Source organism: Fukomys damarensis, unplaced genomic scaffold, assembly GCF_012274545.1.
Source record: "Fukomys damarensis isolate Sample0158 unplaced genomic scaffold, DMR_v1.0_HiC HiC_scaffold_37, whole genome shotgun sequence".
In the NCBI taxonomy this organism is placed as follows: domain Eukaryota; kingdom Metazoa; phylum Chordata; class Mammalia; order Rodentia; family Bathyergidae; genus Fukomys; species Fukomys damarensis.
In genome coordinates this window covers 60,484,633-60,506,508 of record NW_022900949.1, presented here as the reverse complement: position 1 = coordinate 60,506,508, position 21,876 = coordinate 60,484,633, and the positions used below count along the sequence as shown (strand labels likewise).

General features: G+C 43.1%; 2 protein-coding genes and 1 pseudogene across 2 annotated transcripts in view; all 3 read right to left on the bottom strand.

Annotated features, from left to right (window-relative positions):
* LOC104861671 overlaps positions 1-16,390 on the bottom strand; it is a 38,272-nt pseudogene extending 21,882 nt beyond the window's left edge.
* Positions 272-3,547, bottom strand: LOC104861652 (sperm motility kinase Z-like). The gene has a single exon (XM_033759550.1). It carries the CDS (start codon positions 2,587-2,589, stop codon positions 2,170-2,172), a length of 420 nt encoding a protein of 139 aa, XP_033615441.1. The 5' UTR covers positions 2,590-3,547; the 3' UTR covers positions 272-2,169.
* Positions 16,391-18,244: 1,854 nt separating the features above from the next.
* LOC117284490 overlaps positions 18,245-21,876 on the bottom strand; it is a 15,983-nt gene continuing 12,351 nt past the window's right edge. The window contains exons 3-4 of the mRNA XM_033759680.1: positions 21,497-21,682; positions 18,245-18,383 (exon numbers count right to left, since the gene is read on the bottom strand). Of these exons, the coding sequence (XP_033615571.1) occupies positions 18,368-18,383; positions 21,497-21,682 (202 nt within the window). The 3' untranslated portion in view covers positions 18,245-18,367. The remainder of the gene's footprint in view (positions 18,384-21,496; positions 21,683-21,876) is intronic.

Genomic DNA, 21,876 nt, shown 5'->3' with positions numbered 1-21,876 from the left:
TTGCTCTCACGCAGAAGCCCTCAGCGTTGGTCCCGCACCTCTGGTGTCTGCAGTGCCCGCACCACTGTCCTTGGCCCTGAGTGTCTCCAGCATCCGTGCCGTGAACAGATCTGCTCCACAGTGCTGATGGCGCATGGGGAAAAGACTGGCTGAGTTGGAGAGACATCTGAAAGCAGACTGCCTTGGGCTGGGGCGACTGCATCCTGGATGACCGAGGAGGAGGCAGGGAGGCCACAGAGATGTTAGCTATGGGGCTCAGAGCCTAGGCCAGGTCCACTTTGGCTGAGGCATGGCCCTGGTCCTCAGGACTCAGCTGTGCTGACTTCTGGGCCAGGATGCTCTGTGGCTGACACTGGGATGATGTAGAGATGCCGCCACACACCTCTCTGGTGACTGGGCTGGGGTGGCTCCCATCGTGCAATCAGCAGGCGGAGGGTCAGTGTGGCCTCTGTACTCCTGGGCTGCTCACAGCACAGCTGAGTCTAGGCTTCTACATGGTGGCCAGGGGAACAGCAGTGTCCCAGTCCTCAGAACAGACAGGGCTGCCTCTCTTCACCTGGGCTCACCGTCCTGCCAGCAACGCCTCTGCGGATCCTTGGTGGAAACCCTCACACAGGGACATGTGAGGAGGTGAGCAGAGAGAAGCTCCGTACCACAGAGGATGGCGGGATAAATCACGGCTCTGCTCAACTAACCCCACCCTCACCCAGCCCCACATCTACCTGCACCCAGTCAGGAGGCTGTGGGCTGAGGGCTCCAAGGTGCTGGGTACTCCCTGCTCTTAGGGCAGCCTCCCTCCGGCAATGGCACACAAGTCAGGGAGACCCCTCCTGCTGCTCCTCCGTCTTCCTCCCACCGAATCCTAGCTCTTGACTCAAGCACAGCCTTCCGTGCTGTGCACCCTCCTCCCTCCCCAGGAAACACAGGTGTCCTGGACACCCTTTCCCTCTAGCTCCCTAGACGGGGCTGCAGGGTGATTCACTGTGGCTTCCTCCCATGTGGCTGGTCTGCCATGGGGAGGACGTCCACGTCCACGGAGCTGCCCTCATGGCTCTGTACTAAGATGACAAGGACACATATGAAATGGACACTGAAATACACCAGGCATTATTGGCTTTGGTCACCACCACCCTACGCTACAGTAGACCCGACAGCAAGTCCTCATGTCCATCTGAGACTCTTCCCTCAGGCCACGACTCCTCCATCCCTCTCCCCTCTCCGCCTCACTCGAGTTCTACCCTGACCATGAGAGGTGACATCATCAGGATACAGCTCACTCAGAAAGCACCCGGACCACCCAGCCTCCTTTAGGATTGAGGGTTGTCTGGGACTCTGCTGGGTGCTACTTACATTGGGGCTGCCTTGTGTCGGCAGTGCCCACAGGGTGGCAGGTAGCAGCAGCAGCAAAGGGCCGGTAGGCAGCCTGTGATGCTCCTCTTGAGAGCCTTCCAGTATCGATGCCCACTGTTGGCAGGGGCAGAGTTGGTTCCGGAGCTAGAGTGGGGAGCTCCATGGCCTGGCTGGCAGGACAATGGGCATGACAGGGACAGGCTGGGAGCTGCAGGGCCAGGCTGGGAGTGAGCAGCAGGGCCAGGCTGTGGGGACACACTGGGAGTTGGGGTCCTCTGGATGGTCATGGGTGGCTAGGAGCCTCTGCCACCCTCTTCTTCTCGGGGCTCCATTCTGGGGCATAAGCGGCCAGTGCAGGGGACAGGCTCACTGGCCCTCCTCTAGGGGATGTGAGGTGACAGTGCAGTACTTGTCAGGCACCATGATGTTTTCTCTGCAGCCTTATGCACTGGCTTCACCCGGATGCTGAAGGCCTGGCTCTGCAGCAACAGGAAAGTTGCCATCTCATGATTATACTTCTTCCTCCTCAGGGTGTCCACTAACGGGTTGAAACCCATCCCAGCCATACAGCTGAGGATTACCCTCTTTGTGGGCACAGCGAGCGGCTCCGGAGGACTGGGGGGCTGGACACCCTGGATCCACCGGTGCTTCAGCAAGTTCTGCACAATTGGTTGCATCATGGGGTCGTGGTTTAGGATTTTGTTGAGATTTTTGGCATTGTTGGAGATGAAGTTGGGGTAAGAGACCATCCCATGAAGGATATTATCTGGGATTTACCCCCATGAAAGAGATGATCCCCAGTAACCATCTCGTATAATATCACTCAAGGGCCCAGATACCCAGGGGAGGGCCTTCATACGTCTGGTACAAGATTCTTTCTGGGGCATAGTACGCTGGTGTGCCACCAACCGCAGTCACCTCCTGCCCGGGCAGGAACCGGAACCCGAAGCCAAAGCATACCTTAGCATGGCCTTGGGTGTCGATCAAAACATTTTGGGGCTTGAGGTCCCCATGTACAATGCCCTGCTCGTGGAAATAATCCACTGCTCTCAGGATGTCTTGGAAAGTCCTCCAGGCATCCTTCTGCAGCCTCTGGCTCTTGCTCTGGAAGATCTCTTGCCCCAGATTGAGCCCCATCACATAATCCAGGACCAGGTATTCTTTGTCCTTAGTTTCTATAACCTTCAGCAACTGTGTGATGTTAGGGTGTTGAAGGTCCTTCAGTATCCCAGCCTCCATCGTAATGTAGGCTGCTTGCTCCTCTGCTTTTTTGAATGATTTCGTAGAGGTGGACTTCCGTGTGCCATGATGTCACACCAAGAACACCTTGCTAAAGCTTCCTTTTTCCATGAGGCCCAGCACATCATAGTTATTTTGTAGTCTGTAACTGTACCAGCTGGTCGTGAGTCCCAGCCAGGATGTTCCCTCATTACACTCACCAGGAACACTGCTTGGCACAGTGTAATGACATCCTACACTCCCCATAGCACCAAATCAATCACCAAATCTCCAATAACAATCTCTACCCAACTCTCAATAATCTCCGTCCACCCACAACAGACCCACCTGAGCCATGGCCTTATATAACTGCCATGATCTCACACAGCCTCCTGTGATGTCACAGACCCAACGGGCCAACGCAGAGCTGGCCACACCCACAGGGCCCCCTCACTCGTGACCATTAGGACCTTTTGTTTGTAACAGAAAAGGCTTGAAAATTTCTTGCTTGTGTGGGTTGTGGAGATTGACACAAGTATTTAGAAATGAAAATCAATCCATATGATGCTCCAGCATCCTTTTCCTTTCTGCTATACCTTTTGTTTTAGAACTCTCACGGTGTCTGCATTCAACATATCCAAGTCCTTTTGCTTTAAATTCTTGCTGGTTTCAGAGTGATGCTACAACTTCATTGACATTAGAGTAATGCAATGCTCTGTTTAGGAAATATGTCATGGCACAGTAATGCCTGCGCAGCTGACAGGAAGATATCTATCATAATTATTTCCCCCCAAAGACAATTGTTAGAGAAGTGCTATACAATCACACAGGCCCTGGCCTTGCCTCCATTTTCTTTTCCCACAAAGTGTTTTGTTTTCAAAATATAACTTTGTGCTGCTGGGCTCCTACCCAAACCAATGTGTCAAAATGGTTTGTGGCTGTTTGAACTTTGTGACCTTTCAGGGATGTTCTGTTAAGCTCTGTCCCCTCACAAGAAGGCTCTGTTCAGCTCCCCCCGCCCCCGCCCCAGGAACGTTCTCTAACAGCCCCTCTGCTTCTGGAAAGTTCTTGAACTCCACCCCCCCCACCACAGCCCCGCTTAATTAAGCATGTTTACCTACCCTGCAGCTCCCTATAGAGTGAGGCTCTCATTCCTGGTAGAGTGCTCAGAATCCTCTGAGCCCACTGGGACTTGCCAGTGAATAAAGGCTTTTTCCCACCTCTTCCACTTACCAGCAGTTTCCTGAACCTTCAAATTATGAGAACTGCTTATAGGAACCAAGTTTTCTGATTGAGGTGGTCTCCCTCTTTCCCCTTTGTTCAGAATGTAAAGATCAAGTTTTCTGGGCAGAGTGCTATAACAACCTCCTCCCTGTTTTTCTGTTCCTCTTTTCTGATTCAAGAGTCAGCTATTCTCTTTCTGACTCAAGAATCAGCTGTTCTTGTGAACTTACCTCCTCCCTGATAGTTGCTTAGTAATGAGTAAGTTAAAGATATTATATCCTTTGCTGAATATAGAGAGTTTGCCTAATTGTGTAATCATATAGGGTGTTCTTTGAAAACAAAGAACGTAGTGGCCCCCGCTGATCTCCTCGTGGATATTAGGTATTTCCTGTTTCCATCCTCCTATTCCTGTAAGTACCCCAGTTACAACCTTTAGTAATGAAAAGTTAAAAATAGCATCGCTCCCCAACCCTATATCACACCATGGTTTGAAAGTGGGTCGGGGCCTTCAGTTTGAAGCCGCTGTGACGGTGCCACTGGAGGTCCAGGCTCGAGCTTGCAATAAACTCATGTGATTTCATCAGAAGAGATTCCTTGGTGGTCTTCTTGGGGATTTCACAGCTTGGGTACAACATTTGGGGGCTCGTCCGGGATCCCCAACTGACCCAAGACTCTCTGGAGGAGATCACATGTAAGTCTGTCTTTTATTGTCTCTTTTGTGTTTTGGGTCTCACGAGGCATTTTGGATAGCCGAAAGTGGGTCATGGGTGGACGCGTCTATACGATGCCTGACTGGCCAGGGCCTTGAAAGACATTCCAGTCCCTGAAAAGGGGGTTAGAGTCCCCCAGAGAGTTACAGTCCCTCTGAATAGGGGTTCAAGTCCCCTGGAGGGTTAAAGTCTCTCTCAGAAAATTCTCTTCTGGGAGGAGGTGAAGTGGGTCGCTCCCGCGCTGGTGTTGGAACACCATCACCTTGGTTTTTTGTTTTCCTTTTTTGATCTGTTTTGTGTGTATTGCAATCTCTTGTTTTTGGTGTTTTTGTTCATGTCGACTGTGACAGACGTTGGTAAAATGGGACAGTCCCAGGCTACTCCCCTTTCTTTAATGATTGAACATTTTAAAGAAGTAAAGGCACGAACCCATGATTTGTCTGTAGAAGTAAGGAAAGGAAAATATCAAACTATGTGTGATCCTGAATGTGGCCTACTTTTGGAATTGGATGGCCACTAGGTGGCACTTTAGATTTTAAAATTGTTAAAAAGGTAAAGAAAATTGTTTTTCAGAGCCATGGTGACCAAACCCCTTACATCGTCATTTGGCAAGATTTGACAAATAACCCACCTCTTGAGCTAAAACTTTGCCCTCACCCACAGCGGCCGGAGCCAATATTGGTTACCAAAAAAAGAAGGAAAATTCTGAAGATCCAGCTCCAAAAACACCCCACTGGATTGCTTTCTCACTAATTTTAAATTGACTTTTTCCCTGAGCAGAAAGATGAATACAGAGTGAAATTCTCCAGTGGGAAAGAAGGGACTAACTGACACACCCTGTATTGGACCTAGACCCGAGTCCAACCAGAAAGAGTGACTTCCCGCCTCCTTGAAAAGGAAAAAGGCATGCCCCTGGGATTTCCTGTGTTCCTTTTCTAGGACGCGGAGGCCAGCTCACCGGTAGCAAAAAAGAAAAGGCGAATGACTGTAATCTTCTAAATGGTGAGATCCCCTGGGTTGCTCCCTAGTTTGTCTTTAGAAGGGGCCCCAAGGAAGAAATGTTTAACCTCTTGTGTAACTGTGTATATGAAAGAGACTTGGTTGGGAGAGTGAATAGAACGAGCTATGAAAGTCATCAGTAGCCTCATCTGTGCACCAAAACAAAGGCGTGGGTAGGTCCTTTGAGTCTGTGGCTGTGCTTAAAAAGAAAGTGCAGAGCCAGACTGGCAAATGGCACCCCACCCTTTGTTTGTCTTGTGTCACTGGACAAAAGAATATCTAATAGTCATGGAAAATGTTAATATTAAACCAACTGTTCCTAAGTGCATAATTCAGAATTCTGATAAAAATTTTGTGGGAGACTATAAGATAAAAATTGCAACCAAAGATGCTTTAAAAAGTTTGGAAATTATTATGGTCTCAGCTAAGCCAGACTTGGCCCCCAGGAAAAAAAAAAAAAGAGTAATCTTAATCTGCCTTTGTTTGTCTAAGACTTTGACAACTTACAGCCTTGTGTGCTCTAGGAGGTGCTTGAGCTTTTGCCCCGTGGTTGCTATTGAGAACTATTTAGTTTGTCTTAAAACAATTGGTGCAAATAATAAAACATGTGATGAGACTCATAAAATAAAACAGGGCTTGCACTCAGATTAAAAAGTATTAAAATGAAAAAATTAAACCTTTGATGGATTATAAATAGATAAAAAATTCTGAAGTATTTGATAAATGTATCTGTTTCAATTTGAATTAAGTTTAATTTGGTGTGTTTTAAACACTTCTTGTGTATTGCAAATTCTTGAATTGTAATTATAGGGTTAACTTGTTCTTTTCTGTACTCTGTTGATAAAAATTCAAGGTTAATATTGTTCTATTGACAGCCAGTCAAATTTTAAGATGTAACAATCTGAGAACAGGAAAAAAAAAGATGCTTTAAGATTTTAAAGGCTGAAGTTTGTTATAAAAGGTTAATAGTGACTGAGATGACAAAAAAATATATTAAGGCTAAAAGTAAGAGAGATATACTTTTGATATAAAAGGTTTTTGTATGTTTGTCTTGTTAAAAAGATATAAAGAGAGAGATACACAAGACGTTGGTTTCAAGTTTGTTACAGAAGGTTTATTTTTATAGTAATGAAGAGCTTTCATGCCTTTTGATTTTAATTCTATGAGATCTATTAGTTGATTTACAAAAGTTTTGATTAGTTTTAATTAAAAGAGGTTTTAGGGTTAGAGATTTATTTAGCTTAATGGTGCTGCCACCAGCCTTATAATTCAATTGGCCAAATATATTTGAGCGTATTATAGTTTCACATTGTTTTATAAGTTTGTGTGTCTGTACAATTGTTCAAAGAGTGTTTGTCCAATTATATTTGATTAAAATGATGATAAAGATATTAATAATTTGTTAATTTTTATAACCTGGTTTTATGAGTTAAAATTCTGTCAAGATAAATAGAAACTCAGGTCTAGATAGACTCCTGTTAATAGTAAAAGGATAGCTGCTTAAAAAATTTTTATTCTGGTCTTTGTTCACTAATGAAAGCCTCAATTTTCATAGTCCTCTGAAAAGATATGTCCTCAATATGGCTAAATATGTTGTTATAAAATGTTTATATTGGTTATCATCAGAAGGTTAGATTCTAAATATGATATGTTTATTGTGCTTATTTTCAAAATAAGATTTCTTTAAAAAATTGTTATTAAAAGGTTCTATTAAAATGCTTTTGATACCTATTTAGATTAAAGGCTATAAGGTCATATATAAAATGATGATTATTAATTTTTGGATGTACTAAATAAATATAAAATGGCATTAAATTACTGATGCTGCTTGAGGAGGCACAAGATACAAAGTTTATGTTTCTTAGAGATAAAAAGATTTAAAAGCAAATGAAAAAAAATTTAAAATAAAAGGTTTTTACAGGATCTAGATTCTAATCTTTAAGGGGCCCAGGAAGACAGTGATTATTATAAGGTAAAAAAACAAGAGTCAGCATTTAAACAGCTAAAATTAACTCTTTCTGCTGCCCCCTGTATCAAGAATCCTAAATGTGACCCAGCCTTTTAGTTTGTACCTGACTGAAAAGAAATCATATTGCTTTAGGGGGGTACTCATTAAAATAATAGGCCCATAAAATTAGACAGTGATGTATTTATTTTAAAATTTAGATCCAGCTGTAAAGAGATAATACCCTTGTTTATAAAGCCCTGACAGCTATAATAATGCTAATTAAGAAAGCTGACCAGGTAGCATTAGACAAAAGTAAATTGTTCGGTTTCCCCATGCCTTTTAAAACTATTAAATAACAAGACACTGATGGCTCTTAAATAATAGAGTCACATAATATCAGGCCCTTATCTGTGAGAATCCCTGCCTATATTTTGCTCCAGTTGAAACCTTAAACTCTGCTGCCTTTTGCCCTTGGAACCTGGCCCTCTGACCACAACTGCCTCAGGGGCACTGACGAATTGTTCTCCAGTCGTTCAGATCTGCAGAAAGACCCACTGCCTGAGGCTGATTTCGTCCCATTCAAGGATGAGAACAGCTTCATGGAAAATGGGATGTGCTATGCTGGCTGTGCAGAGATGACTCAAGATGAAATGGTCCAAACAGGACCCCTCCCCACTAAATGTTCAGTGCACTGAGCAGAGCTATGGGCACTCATACAGGCTCTCCATTGGGCAAAATAAAAGAAGGTAAATGTTTATACAGATTCCTGTTTGCCACTTGTTATGTCTGTGACACAGTCTACAAGGGTATGGTTTTCTCACAGCAGAGGGCAAACTTATTAAAAATAAACAAGATATAATGTAGTTGTTTAAGGCAATGTAGAAATCTGACAAAGTAGCTATAATAATTCAAGAAAGAAAAGATGCAATAGCCAATGGCAATGCTAAGGTAAACAGATAAGTCAAAAAGATAACTAAACAGAAACTTTAAATGATCATACCCACCCCCTGTAAAGGTTATAAATGTGTTAATATGGGTCTATATGTTTTTAGATGGCCTGAGGCCTTCCCTATAAAAAACAAAGAGGGGTTCAGAGAATATGCAAGGGGGGAAAAACAAAAAAAGGTTTGGTCTGCCTCTCTCCATAGACAATGACAATGGGCCAAGCATTTATAAACAGAGGTAATACAAGATCTAGCTAAACTGTTACACTGCTTATTGACCTCAGAGACCTTATAAGGTTAAAAAATGAATTGATCTGCTCCCTTTGGCCTTCTTTAAGAATTATCCAAGTCATACTGGGTTCTCCTCATGTGAGGTCTTGTTTAAAAGGCCACCCTGTATCTTGAAATTTCATGAAATTATCTCAACTGGGCTTATCCAGTATAAGATCACAGCTGTTAAAATTGGGCAAATATTTCAAAATACTCAAGGGTAAATTAAAACCAGGAGACTGAATTGATGTTAAAAATTTAAAAAGAGACCCCAGTAGTGGCTGTGACCTTGACAGTATTATTGAAAATGGGTATTGCGGGGCTAGTACTGGAGCTGCCGCCCTCATTACACAACATCAGCAATACAGTGGCCTGCAGATAGCAATTGATCACTAAATTACAAGAGTCTTTAGGCTCCCTTGCTGAAGTGACTCTGCAACTTAAAAGAGGGATGGATCTAATCTTCCAACAGCAGGGAGGCATATGTGCTGCCTTGAGAAAAAAATGTTGTTGTTATACTGATCATTCAAAAATAAAGATTCTATGGCTAAAGTTAGAAAAGGACTAAAAAAAAAAGAAAAAAGAAAATACAAAACCAAGGGTGGTTTGAGAGTTGGTGCACTTCATCCCCCTGGCTAACTTCTTTACTTTCAGCCCTAGCTGGACCCTTGATTTTAAGTTTAATTCTGCTTATAATAGGACCTTGTATAATTAATAAATTGATTGCTTTTGTTAGGCAGAAAATAAGTTCTGTACAATTGGTGATATTGGACAACAATATCAGCTACCTCCTGAAGATGAAATCTCAAGTGTCAAGGAAAAATTATAATGTCCCCTTTCTGTCTAATCCTCTTTTTCTTTTTAAGGGCCGGATGTGCATTTAGCCCAAGCACTCTAAAGGTAGACAAGTTCTTTGAGACCATCGGAAAGAAATGGATCCCACCAGCGGCTCTGGAATGGCACTCAATTCTATATCTTCAAAAATCTTGTCTTTATTGTGCCACCAAAGTTTGGTGGTGGTCGGGGGAGAGGGTAAAAGAGTCAATCAGAATAAGAGACACAGCTTTTGTCATGGGATATTGTACAACACATAGCTTAAAAATAAATTTGAAGGGGGATTTGAGACCAAGCTGGTTAATGGGGAGCCTCTGGCATGGTTGGTTCCCAATAGATAGAGCTATAACATTTTTAGTACATCTTTTCTGCCGTTACCCTACTTTCCCTATACCCTGTCCCAAGCCTTATTTATCTACCATAGCTTATCAAGAAAATTCCTATTGGATCTATTGGGTTGCAGTTTTCCTCAAGTCATTAGAACTGACTCCCCTAAATTTAAAAAATCAGAGATTGTATAGAATACAGTTGCGGGGACCTAAGGCCTAGATACCTGAAAGAAGCTGAAGGACACTGGTGGAAATGCTGCCCATCTAATAGATATGTTCCTCTTACCTCCCTTAGACCTCTCAAAGAATTAGCAACAAAGAGCTCCTACGGGGCCCCAGATCCAAAGTAGAAGAATTCGAGGCACAACGAAACTACCTCTGGCACAAACAACACAGGACCCGACCCCGGTCTTGAAGACCTAGAGGACCCTTTCCCCATTTTTTAGGTTCCACATCGCCCCCTTCCAGCAGGAAGCAGCTTAGGATGACGCCCCTATGTCCCAAGATTGGGTCCCTAAGGTCCTTGAGAAGGGAATGTAGGAACCAAGTTTCCTGATCAAGGTGGTCTCCCTCTTTGCCCTTTGTTCAGAATGTAAAGATCAAGTTTTCTGGGCAGAGGGCTATAACAACCTCCTCCCTGTTTTTCTGTTCCTCTTTTCTGATTCAAGAGTCAGCTAGCTGTTCTTCTTGTGAACTTATCTCCTCCCCGATAGTTGCTTAGTAATGAGTAAGTTAAAGATATTATATCCTTTGCTGAATATAGAGAGTTTGCCTAATTGTGTAATCATATAGGGTGTTCTTTGAAAACAAAGAACACAGTGGGCCCTGCTGATCTCGTGGGTATTAGGTATTTCCTGTTTCCATCCTCCTATTCCCGTAAGTATCCCAATAATAACCCTTAGTAATGAAAAGTTAAAAATAGTATCACTCCCCAACCCTATATCACACCATGCTTTGAAAGTGGATCAGGACCTTCAGTTTGAAGCTGCTGTGACGGTGCCACTGGAGGTCCAGGCTCAAGCTTGCAATAAACTCCTCATGTGATTGCATCAGAAGAGATTCCTTGGTGGTCTTCTTGGGGATTTCGTGACTTGGGTACAACACTGTGTTCCAGAGCTGATGCACTGAGCTGTAAAGCTCAGCAGTGCCTCACAGCTGGGGCACTTGGCTGCGACAGTGAGTTGTAAATTTTAGCTATGCCACTGACTTGAGCGATGAATCTGTTTAATGACAATGCAGTGTCTCATTTCTGCAAAATCCTCAAAGGGAGGCAAAAGCAAGTGTCACTAGACAGATTCCTTGGTAAAGTGGCACAAATAGAAAAAGATTCCGTGGAGCCAGTAGACAGCAGTGATTGTTTTAGTGACAGTGAAAGCATCCTGTACAACAGCCTTCCTCCCCCTTGACTCCCTCACACAAGCCACGAGGTTTTAAAGGTAAGTGCAGGTCAGTGTGTTTATTTTTCTTTATTATTTGTATTATATTACTCTATTATAATTTTAATGTAAATTTTTGGGGTTGTGGAATGAACCATCTGAGTTTCTGTTATTTCTTATGGGGAAACTCACATTGATAGACAAGTACTTTGGATTGCCAGTGTGTTTCTGAAATGAATTATGCTCACAAATCAAGGTTTTGGGGAATAGAGATAAATGATATATATGGTTCTAATAATAATGAGTGGTGTGTTCTCAAATGTAATGTAAGGTCTTCATTTTTGTAGTACTGTGTATGCCCCCTTTTAAGTTTCTGTGTAAGATATACTATTCATGAAGTGCTTTTTCTTTTTAACACAGTACCTGTCTGTTAGGCCAGGGTTGGTGCACTCCTGTAATCCCATATTCTCAGGAGGCTGAGGCTGGAGGCTCAGAAGTTTGAAGCTGCTCTGGGCAATTTTATCAAAAATAAAAAGGCTATGTTCTGTTTTTCATTTCAGACCTTGTTGATGATTTCATTTTGAAACCTGTTCAATAGGGTCCCCTTTAAAGGGGAAGGAAGAGGTTGAGCACATTTGCATTTGAAACTAAATGAAATGCAAGTTTGAAGGGGTTTAGATAGAAATTTAATGTTACATCTGATTATGTAGAGCTCCCATGTGTGTGGTGCTGGGTGCTGGGGGTTCGACTCAGGCCCACACACCACTAAGGCAGGCCCTCCGTGCTGAGCTGTACCTCTAGTCCTAAACCTTGATTTTTAAAGCTCTGTCATAGCTAGGGTTTGTCTGGAGCCTACATGTTCTTGTCCTTCCCGTGTGAGTTTATTCTCTCAATCCACACAATGGCTTTTGGGGTTCCTTGAGGATGCCGGGACCCTCAAATCACCTGCAAGAAATGACGCCAGGGGTCTGCGGCCAGAGCCGAAGCCAGCTGGGGTCAGTGCAGAGGGGTCTCATGGGCTTCAGCCTGCAGCACCTCCTCAGATGTCAGCCAGGGCCTAGGGGCTGCCTTAGCGGCCTCCATTTTGCTCCTGGTTTTGTTTTGGGTTTTTTTTTTTGTACAGGGAATTGAAGGTGGGACCTTGTGCTTACGAAGCAGGCAGCAGAACCACTGACCTAAATCCCCAGCCCTTGATCCTGTGTTTGAAGCACTGCTGAAGGATGCGAGGACATCAACTTTGAGAAAACATTTTCTGCTGGCCTGGCAAGCCCTGTGTGCTAGCTGCGCTCCCAGGCTGTGCTGTTAAAGTCCTGGGGGCAGACGTCAGCACCATGTAGACCCTGGAACTGCTGTGTTACCTTGGGAGTGCGGCACCTGGCAACGTAGCCTGGTAGGAAACCTTCCGATCCTGTCCTTTCCCTCCTGGTCTAAATCAGTGCTGCCCAGGCGCCTGACAGAAGAGTGTCACAGCCGGGCACCATGCAGATGCCCTGCCAGGCACTTCCACTCAGAGGCTCTCACTGCTCCTTCCCGAGGACTCTGCATGTGTAGTGTGCCTGGTGTGCAGTGTCCTGGGCCCTCCAGGTCTCGCCCTCACCGATGGGTGTCATGTCAAGGGTTGGGAGATGTGGCTCCTTGGCCAGTGGCTGCCTATGTGGTTGGAGGTCGGCTTTGTCACTACCCGGCCAGTCCCAGGGCCTCTACAGGAAGGCACAGAACACTTGGGGGATTACAGTAGCAACTGTCATTGTTTACTTACCACAGTGACCCTTGGTGGGGAGAGGGTGGGGGGACACTCCTCTGCTCTGTTTGGTCAGTTCGGTCACTGTCAGCACTACCTGTTACCAACTTAATCCAGCATGTACCTGCTGCGCATACTCGGCCAGCTCTAGGACACGAGGGCGAGGGTCTGGGGACCCAGCTTCAAGCAGTCACTATCTCCAGGGGAGACACAGAGGAGACAAGGCTTCCCAGGGAGGGCAGAGCTGGGCTGTCTGGTCCAGGTCCTCGTGTTGGGGTTGCGCCTGGCCGTGGTGACACAGCAGTGCCACACATAGTCTGAGGCTCGGCAGGCTGCAGGCGGCAGACTGGGGCTTTGCCCTGGTGCTGGTTGTGACTCCGCCTGGCTACGGCTCATGTGTCTGACAGAGCTACTCTCAGTATTGGAGTCTCCCCACCTTGCAGAGGGAGGGAGGGAGGCAGATGGACAGGTCCCGAAGCCCAGCACCATCCCTGGGCACTGCAGTCACTCAGCTGTCACCACCCAGCTCCCACAAGGGCCCCACACTTCAAACGATGGCTGTGTTCCCTGCAAGCAGGGTGTGTGCGAGTGTGCACGTGTGATCAAGTGTTCCGGGGAGGACAGTGGTTTGAGGGTAGCAGGCGCATGAGCCCCAGGCAGGGCAGTGGTCCCTCTGGGAGGACACAAGGATGGAGACCTGAGCCACAAGTACAGGCAAGGAAAGGCGAGTGAGGAGACGGGCCCGTGCTGCCTGGGGGGTGAGGCGTCATCAGACCCTCACTTCCTGCCCCATGCAAGTGCTCTGCTGTGTGCATCTGGAAGGGTGGGACACATGCATAGGGACTGACACCAGGCTGAGCTGCCATGTTGTGCTGTCTAAACACACTCCCATGCCAGGGGAGCTGTTTGGAGGTGGCCTTGCTGGCGTTGGTGTGTCACACCCATGTGCTGTCCACTGCAGTGCCAAGGTCCTTAGGGCTTTGGTGTTGTCCTGTGTAATCTATTTAGCCTGCGATTGGAGGTGGTTCTGCTTGTGCACTTCCTGTTTGACTTAAGAACAGATGCTGAGGAAGCCCTGGCTGGGGTCCCTGGGCATTTCCTGAACAATGCTGCTGCCGGCAGGGCGTGTCCAAGAATGTCAGAGGACTCCCTGTTTCCCCGCTGTCAAAGCACTGCCACCTGAATTTAATGACCATGCCTCCTGACAACGGACTTGACAGAGTCCTTGCTGAAGCCCTGACCCCTCGGGTGTCACGACAGGCATTACCATTGCAATCCAAGGGTTCCACATTGTGAAGGCCAGCATCATGTGGGACACCAGAGTGGTGGTTACTGCACACAGAACCCAGATGATGTTCTTCCCCGTTTTGTCCACCAAGAGCCCAAATATTGGGGACATAGGAGCTGATATGACATATACAATACTGCCCAGAAAATATGCGTGACAGTTACTGAAAAGCAAGGCTGCTAGAAATAAATATCAAGCAAGTTCCTGAAAACATTAAGCAAAGCAAGCCCTAACTTAAACATTCTTCTAAATGATAATCAGAAAATAAAATATAAAAAGTAGCCCAAGACTTCATGTTTTCCATTAATACAAACATGGACACTCAAGAGTCAAGTACCGATACTGTAGAGTCCTGGTTTCACCCTGAACACTGGGCTCACACACATCTGTCTTTCTGCCTCTTACAACATTTGTTTATAAAGACTCATGATTCAAACTGCAATAAGAACTTGCAGAATTAAAGAAATACCTGTTAATTAAACTTGCTGCCTGGGAGGAAAATCCAAATTTCTCTATAAAGAAAATTCTAAAAGTAAAAAGAAAAGTGAATACATTAGAAAAAATACTGTTTTTAGAAAATAAATGCCAACTAAAAATGAATAAAAGTAACCTGAGTTAAATAAACTTTTCTTTTTTGATACTGTTTTCCCACCTTATTTGGTATTCAAGCAGTCTACTAAAGTATAATTTATATAAATATTTCACTGACTCAAACATGATGCCCATTCCTCCCTTTTACATAGAAACAGTACCCACAATTTTTCAGAAAACCAAATTTACTACTGCATGGAATTAAGACTGCTTTTTTGGTGAAAGCAGTACCAGAAAGGCTCTTTGCTAAATAATAAATACAATTCTTGTCTCAAATTACAAAAAATGACACCATAAATTTAAAGATTATACACTTACATCCCCACAAATGCACTTGCACTCACATACTACTATTTAAGCCACTGCTAAAGAAAACAGAGAGAGAAGTAGAAGAAAAAGCAAAGAATTTGCATTGAACCCTGAACTTAAGTGTGGCAGAATTGCAGTTCCAGTTTTCAAAGGGAGATGCAACTAGTCACAGTGCGCCAACATGTGGTTTCCATTTGCAGTAAGAAGCCTCCTCACCAAAGAATACAGAGGAAATAAAAAGAATACTAGTCCAGAATCAAAAACTCTTATGAATTATTTCTTCAAAAAATAAAAGTATCAAAGCAATAGTAAAACTTAAGCTAAAAAAATCCACTGTATTCCATAATATAAAATAATTCCTATATAAATATAAACTATAACCAGACAAGAAAGATGCACTGCTTTAAAAAAAAAAAAAACTGTCAAGGGCTGGGGATTTAGCTCAGTGGTTCCAGCGCCTGCCCCTCAAGCACAAGGACCCAAATTCGATCCCTGGTTCTAAAAAAACCCAAAACTTTCATTTATGTGATTGAGCTCTCATCATTTAGTCAAGAAAGTGGAATGCCAGAAAATACTTACTTCCCAAGTCCAATGAAAGGGAACACCACAACGTAATAGCCAACACAGATGATAAATATCAGCCAGAGGGGTAAGGGGAAGTCCTTTATATCCGTTAGTTTAATGAGTTCACCTTAGAGAAGAAAAGGAAGACAATATCAGCATAATTTCACATGTGTAAGGAGCTTCACCTATACTCAAGATTTTCTTTTCTTTTCTTTTCTTTTTTTTTTTTTGGTACCGGGGATTGAACTCAGGTCCTTGCACTTGCAAGGCAGGAGCCCGAACCACTTAGCTAAATCCCCAGCCCAAAAATGATTACTAAAGAGAGACTACTGAATAATAGAAATTTTAATTACCAGGAAGAGGTTTTAATTTAAGGTTATACATAAATAATAAACGGAATGGCAGCGAGTTCTTTTTTTTGCATTCTGTGTATCTCAGACTGGACGTCTAAATGCTGCAGGTATAGAAGAAATAAGGAAATGAGGAAAGGAAGGAAGGAAGGAAGATGAGAGAGGAGGAGGAGGAGGGAGATGGAAGGGTGGGGAGGGAGGAGGACGGCAAACAAAGACGTCACACCTCACGGGAGGAGTGGCGGAGCTGCGCCCGGCCGGCAGGAACCAGGCAGTGCCCTTCTCTGCCAGGCAGGGGCTCTCGGCCTTCTCTGGTCTGCGACGGTGTCTCAGTGTTTTCTGCATTTCATGATCTTGACAGTCTTGAGGCAAACTGGCAAAAGTTTTGGTAGAATGTCCCGCTTACATTTTATAATTTTCAACTTCTCAAAGAATAATATAAGAGCATTTGTAAAAGAGACGGTATTTTATATTTACATTCTCGTTTGTGCTTCTGTCCAGTGATAAAGGAGATATAACTGCAAAGGTTCAAGGCTAAATCAAAATTAAAACAATTCTGTATCTATCACCTAAGGAACCAGAGCGTCTTTCTTTTCATTGCACTATAACAGAGGAACAACTGAATACGGGTAAAGGAAGGGCTGGGGATGGAGCTCAGGGGTACGGCCACCTGCCTCACAAGCGCAAGGTCCCAGAGGGTAATCACCTCTTTGAAATGCAAGGATTTCCATTAATGCAGCTGAAGGGAAAGTTATCATTTATCACAAATTAAAGAAAATGGCTACTGTTAACACTTGTTTCAGGATAAAATTGAAGCAATTTTAGGGAAAAGCTGGAGGCAACACCCACGTCCATTTCCAGCAATTTAAGCTGGCATTCAGTGCACACAATTTTAGTACATTCTAAATAGAAGATAATTTAAATAAAATTGTACTGTAGTGTTATGGCTATTATGGGACATATTTAATAAATGATGCACACTAAACAAAATAAGTGAATACTAAAACAGAAAGGAAGATCAGTTTATATTTGTTTCAAATGATAATGGTTAAATACCTGGGTGTGGTGGTGCACGCCTGTAATCCCAGAACTCTGGGAGGCTGAGACAGGAGGATTGATGTGAGTTCCAGACCAGCCTGGGCTACATAGTGAGTTCCAGGTCAGTCTCAAGTATATAAGTGATTATATTTAGATTCAAATCTACATTATGCTACAGGTACATAATTATTTTTATGGAAATATATCAGTGTAAAAAAATTTTTTGGGGGAGGGATATCAGGGATCAAACTCGGGATCATTCATTCACTTGAGAGGCAGGTGATGGAACCTCTGAGCTAAATGCCTGGCCCATCATGTTAATTATTTAGACAAAAGGAGAATATAGTATCTATTGATATTTTTCTCTATCACATAAATTTATGCAAAAGTGTTATTTAGCTCAGTGGTTCTGCCACCTGCCAGCAGTGTGTGGCGCACGCCTATAATCCTAGCATTTGGGTGGCTGAGGCAGAAGGATCACTGTGAGTTCCAGACCAGCCTGGGCTACACAGTGAGTTCCAGGGCAGTCTGAACTAATAGTGAGAACATGTCTCAAACAACAACAACGACAAAAAAAAAAAACAACAAAAAAAAACTTGCACCTATGGGCCGGTATTTATCCCAGTGGCACCTTGCCTGCCTCACAAACACAGGTCCTGAGTTCCATCCCCAGTTCCCAAAACAAAACAAAAAACCCGAAAAACAAAAAAAATTTACACCTTATGACAACTTCCCAATATATTACATTACTAACATATAAATCTATAGATAAAATGACAATTTTTACTAATACACATCAATTAATTTCACTTACAAAATGAATTAACACATTTCCATCTTATTTCACTGACTAAAGGCACAAAACACAGAATAGCAAATCATCTGTCATAGAATATAGAAAATTAGAGGAGTTATGAGCACAATCACATAATTTTACTTCTAACTTACTCAGAATGACATATTGGATTTTTTTCTCTTAAGCAATAGATGTAAGAGTTCTGATATTTTTATTCTTATAAATTTCTTCCCCAGCCTTTATAGAAATAAATTAATGTGTGAATTTATGAGTATGAAAGCTAGGTTGAATTTTTTAAATGGTGCGATTAAAAGAGCAAAAATTGAATTATTAAACACTTTGTTAAAAAACACACATAACCCGCCTAACATATTTTAAGATCATCGATCATCATTCCAGTCTTCACACTAACAAATGCATTTTTCTAAATGTCAAAAAAGGGTAAAGCAGAGTTGCTTCAAGGATTCTCCAACCTTAAAAGGTTAATCTCAGTGTAGACTACACCTGTTTGTGGGAAAGAGCGGAAACACGGTACTTTAAGAAGTTAAAGAGAAAAGTGAATATAAACTCTTTTGAATGTTAAAAATGTAATATAATGGCCTGTAAATTAGCTCAGTGGTTCCACCACCTGCCTTGCAAGCACAAGGATCCAAGCTCGATCCCCCATACCAAAAAAAAAAAAAAAAAGTATCAAAGAAAAAATAATGTATAAAGAATTATAACAAGAAAATTTGTGTATATTAGCAATTTAAACTTTTTCTTTAAAAATAGACTATTTGATTATTGGCTTTATCAAAATAACTTCTAATTTCTTATATAACAGTACAGTATTAGATTTGATATATTATTTTTAAGACTTCAACCTAGTTGGCTATAGAACAGCATAAAATCTTATAGAAACTATTTAACCCTCTATTAACATCACGTTAGAATAATTTTTTGTTTGTTTGGTTTGCTTTTTCTGGGGCTTTTTTGTTTGTTTTTGTAGTGGTTTGCTTTTTTCTGAAATAAGGCCTCTGCATGTAGCCCAAGCTGACTTTGAAATTGTGTTCCTTCTGCCTTCTGGAGAGTGAGGGTGGTGAGTGTGTGCCGCACACACAGCTCGTACCATCTAACACAGGTTGTTGAAAACTGTATCATTTTTAAGATTTTATGTATTTACTTTCTCATAACTACAGATGATAGAACCAGCTCTATAATTAATCTTTATAAATGTACAAGAATTGTTAAATTGAGCTAACACAAAAGTAATCTGGAAAGCAAAATCAGGATATGACTTTCATTGAAAATCAAAGTTTTATTCCTAAAGTAGAAAGACTACAAAGCTAGAACTTCCAACAACATTCAGATAACAGAAGAAAGTTGCAAAGTACAGTACTGATTTAACAACAAGAGATTTTATGTATATAACACCCAGCACCATTACTTTCTCTGTTAAAACAACCCAGACTTAACAAATCAAAAGCATGGCTATTTATTTTTTGTTGATTTTCACATGTGATCCTTTGACGTTGAGTTTGTCCACACAAATGTCGGATCTTTTGGCTGGACTCTGGCGACATTTCTCCCTGAGAGATACATATAAGATCATTAATAGCTTTTGTGCTCCTGCTGGGGAGGTTACTGGGGATTGAACCCATGGCCTTTCCACTGAGCCCTTTAAAAAATTACAGGGATTTGGCTCAGTGGCAGTGCACTTGCTTTACAAGTGCAAGTTCTTGAGTTCAATCCCCAGTACTAGAAAAAAAAGTATTCTTTTATTTGGAAACATGTCCTTTCTAAATTGCTAAGTTGCCTAAGCTAGGCTTGAACTTGTGATCTTCCTGCTTCTGCCTAAAAGTGTGCTCAGTTTATAGGGAAGCATCACTGCACCAGCATTGCTGTTACTTTTTAAATGGTGATTGGTTTAGAAGTCACTACAAACCAAACATGCTAACAACTACAACTTAAGAGGAGCTTTATCTTAAAAGTAAGTGGGCTGGGAATTTAGCTCAGCGGTTCTGCTGCCTGCCTTGCAAGCACAAGCCCTTGTACCAAAAAAACAAAAACAACAAAATTACAAACGATAATCCCTGGTACCAAAAAAAAAAAAAAGAACCTTAATATCTTTGGAAAATATGATGCAGACTATTTCACTGAACATTCAAGAATGCAACAGCTGTTTTATAGGTTTACAGTTGAAAACTTGCTGTGCAATATGATAGCCACTGGCTACATTTATATTAAATTAATTATAACAGAAACAGGGATTATGGTGAGCTAGAGGCAGCAGTGCTCATCAGATGCTCAGAAGACTCTCACCAAGGTCCACAGAAGCCCATCAGATGAAATCCAGTAGCAGGGCTGTTTAGAATAAGAAGCAAGGCTGCTTATCCATTACTGCACTGGTTATAGCCCATGTCCAAGGAACAAACTATCATGGAAAGTTTCAGTCCCCCTCCCCTCACCAAGAAGGCAGGTATAGCAGTGTCTGTCAGCCCCGCAGCCAGTGCCCAGAGCAAGCCTGTCCCAACTCTCCTCCCCCTGGGAGGTGGCCTCCTCAGACCGAGGGATGAAGGAAAGTGTAAGTCAGAGAATCACTAAGGGCAGTGACTGAGTTAGGACTAGGGAGCCCAACAGAGGCCAAGGGACAGAGAGGACAAAGGGCAACGCTCTGGTTGGGGATCTGGAACCCTGGAGGGATCTGTGCGACAGAACCACAAGGACTCGCACTGTCCATGACCTGTCCGTGACCGTGAGACCAGGGGGAGAAGAGAGTGTAACAGCGGGGGGGCAGGCCCTCTCCCACTGCCCCCCAAATGCCACCAAGCTCTGAGCCTGGGTGAGCTCTCTCCTGCCACCCCAAATTCCATGCAGAAAGACACACTCAGCCCTGTACAACTCTGAATCCGTAGGCCCAAGACTCTGAGGCTACAAAAACAACAAGAAATTAGGAAAGGTTGGTTCAAGAGCTCCTAGATGAGTAAAACAACTAACCTAAGAATCATAGGAATAAAGGCAAAGCTAAGCAATGAAACTAAAGGTATAAAAGTTATTGGCCAAAATCCTTGCAGAAAATTTTCCAAATCTAGAAACTGAAATGGATAACCAGGATAAGTGTTTGAAACTCCAAAGAGGCATGATCCGAAAAGAAGCCTTCCACAAGAAAGACATTACAATCAAAATCCCAGAAATCCAGAACAAAGAATACTAAAATCCATTCCCAAAAAGTGTCAATTAACTTACAAAGGCAAGCCTGCCAGATTTCTCAACACAACCTTAAAGGCTAGGACAGCAGTTTTTCAAGCCTTTAAGAGAAAGACTGCTGGGCTTGAGATTTAGCTCCGTGGTTTCACTGGCTGCCTTGCAAACGCCAGGACCTGAGTTCGATCCCCAGTACAAAAAAATATATAAATAATTAAAATAAAAATAAAGTCTGCCAATTTAAAAAATATATAAATAAATAAAATAAAAATAAAGTCTGCCAATTTAGATTAGTATAGCCTCTAAAGTTATCCTAAAAGATTGATGGAGAAATAAAAACTCTCCATAACAAAAAGAACATAAAGAAATGCAGCCCATGGACAGAACACACCACTAAGGTGAAAGCCACATTTGCTCCCACGCCAGTTCCCCACCTGTGGATTCCACACCTTGGCTGTGGACACCCAGCAACTCCAAGCCTGCTGTGTGTTTTGTTTCTTCTTGGCACAGGGCAGTAGAGGCACCAACCAATGGACTTGGTCTGATGAAGGATGAGGCCAGGGTCCAGGGAGATAAAGAGAGCTGGAGAGTCAGCAGGTCCAGGAAGAAATAAGGAGAATCTAGGAGAAATGGATGAATTTCTAGACACATGACTTAGCAAAGTTGGACTAAGAAGATATAAAAGCCCTGAGTAGTCTGATAATAGGCAATGAAATTGAGGCAGTATTAAAAGTATAGTTCCTAGGAAAAGCCCAGGTCCTGATGTCTTCATTGCTGAAATTTGCCAGAACTTCAGAGAAAAACGAATGTGCCC

Bases quoted from the DNA above. Each gene is read 5' to 3' on its own strand.
- LOC104861652 (XM_033759550.1), bottom strand. From the start codon at position 2,589: ATGGAGGCTGGGATACTGAAGGACCTTCAACACCCTAACATCACACAG.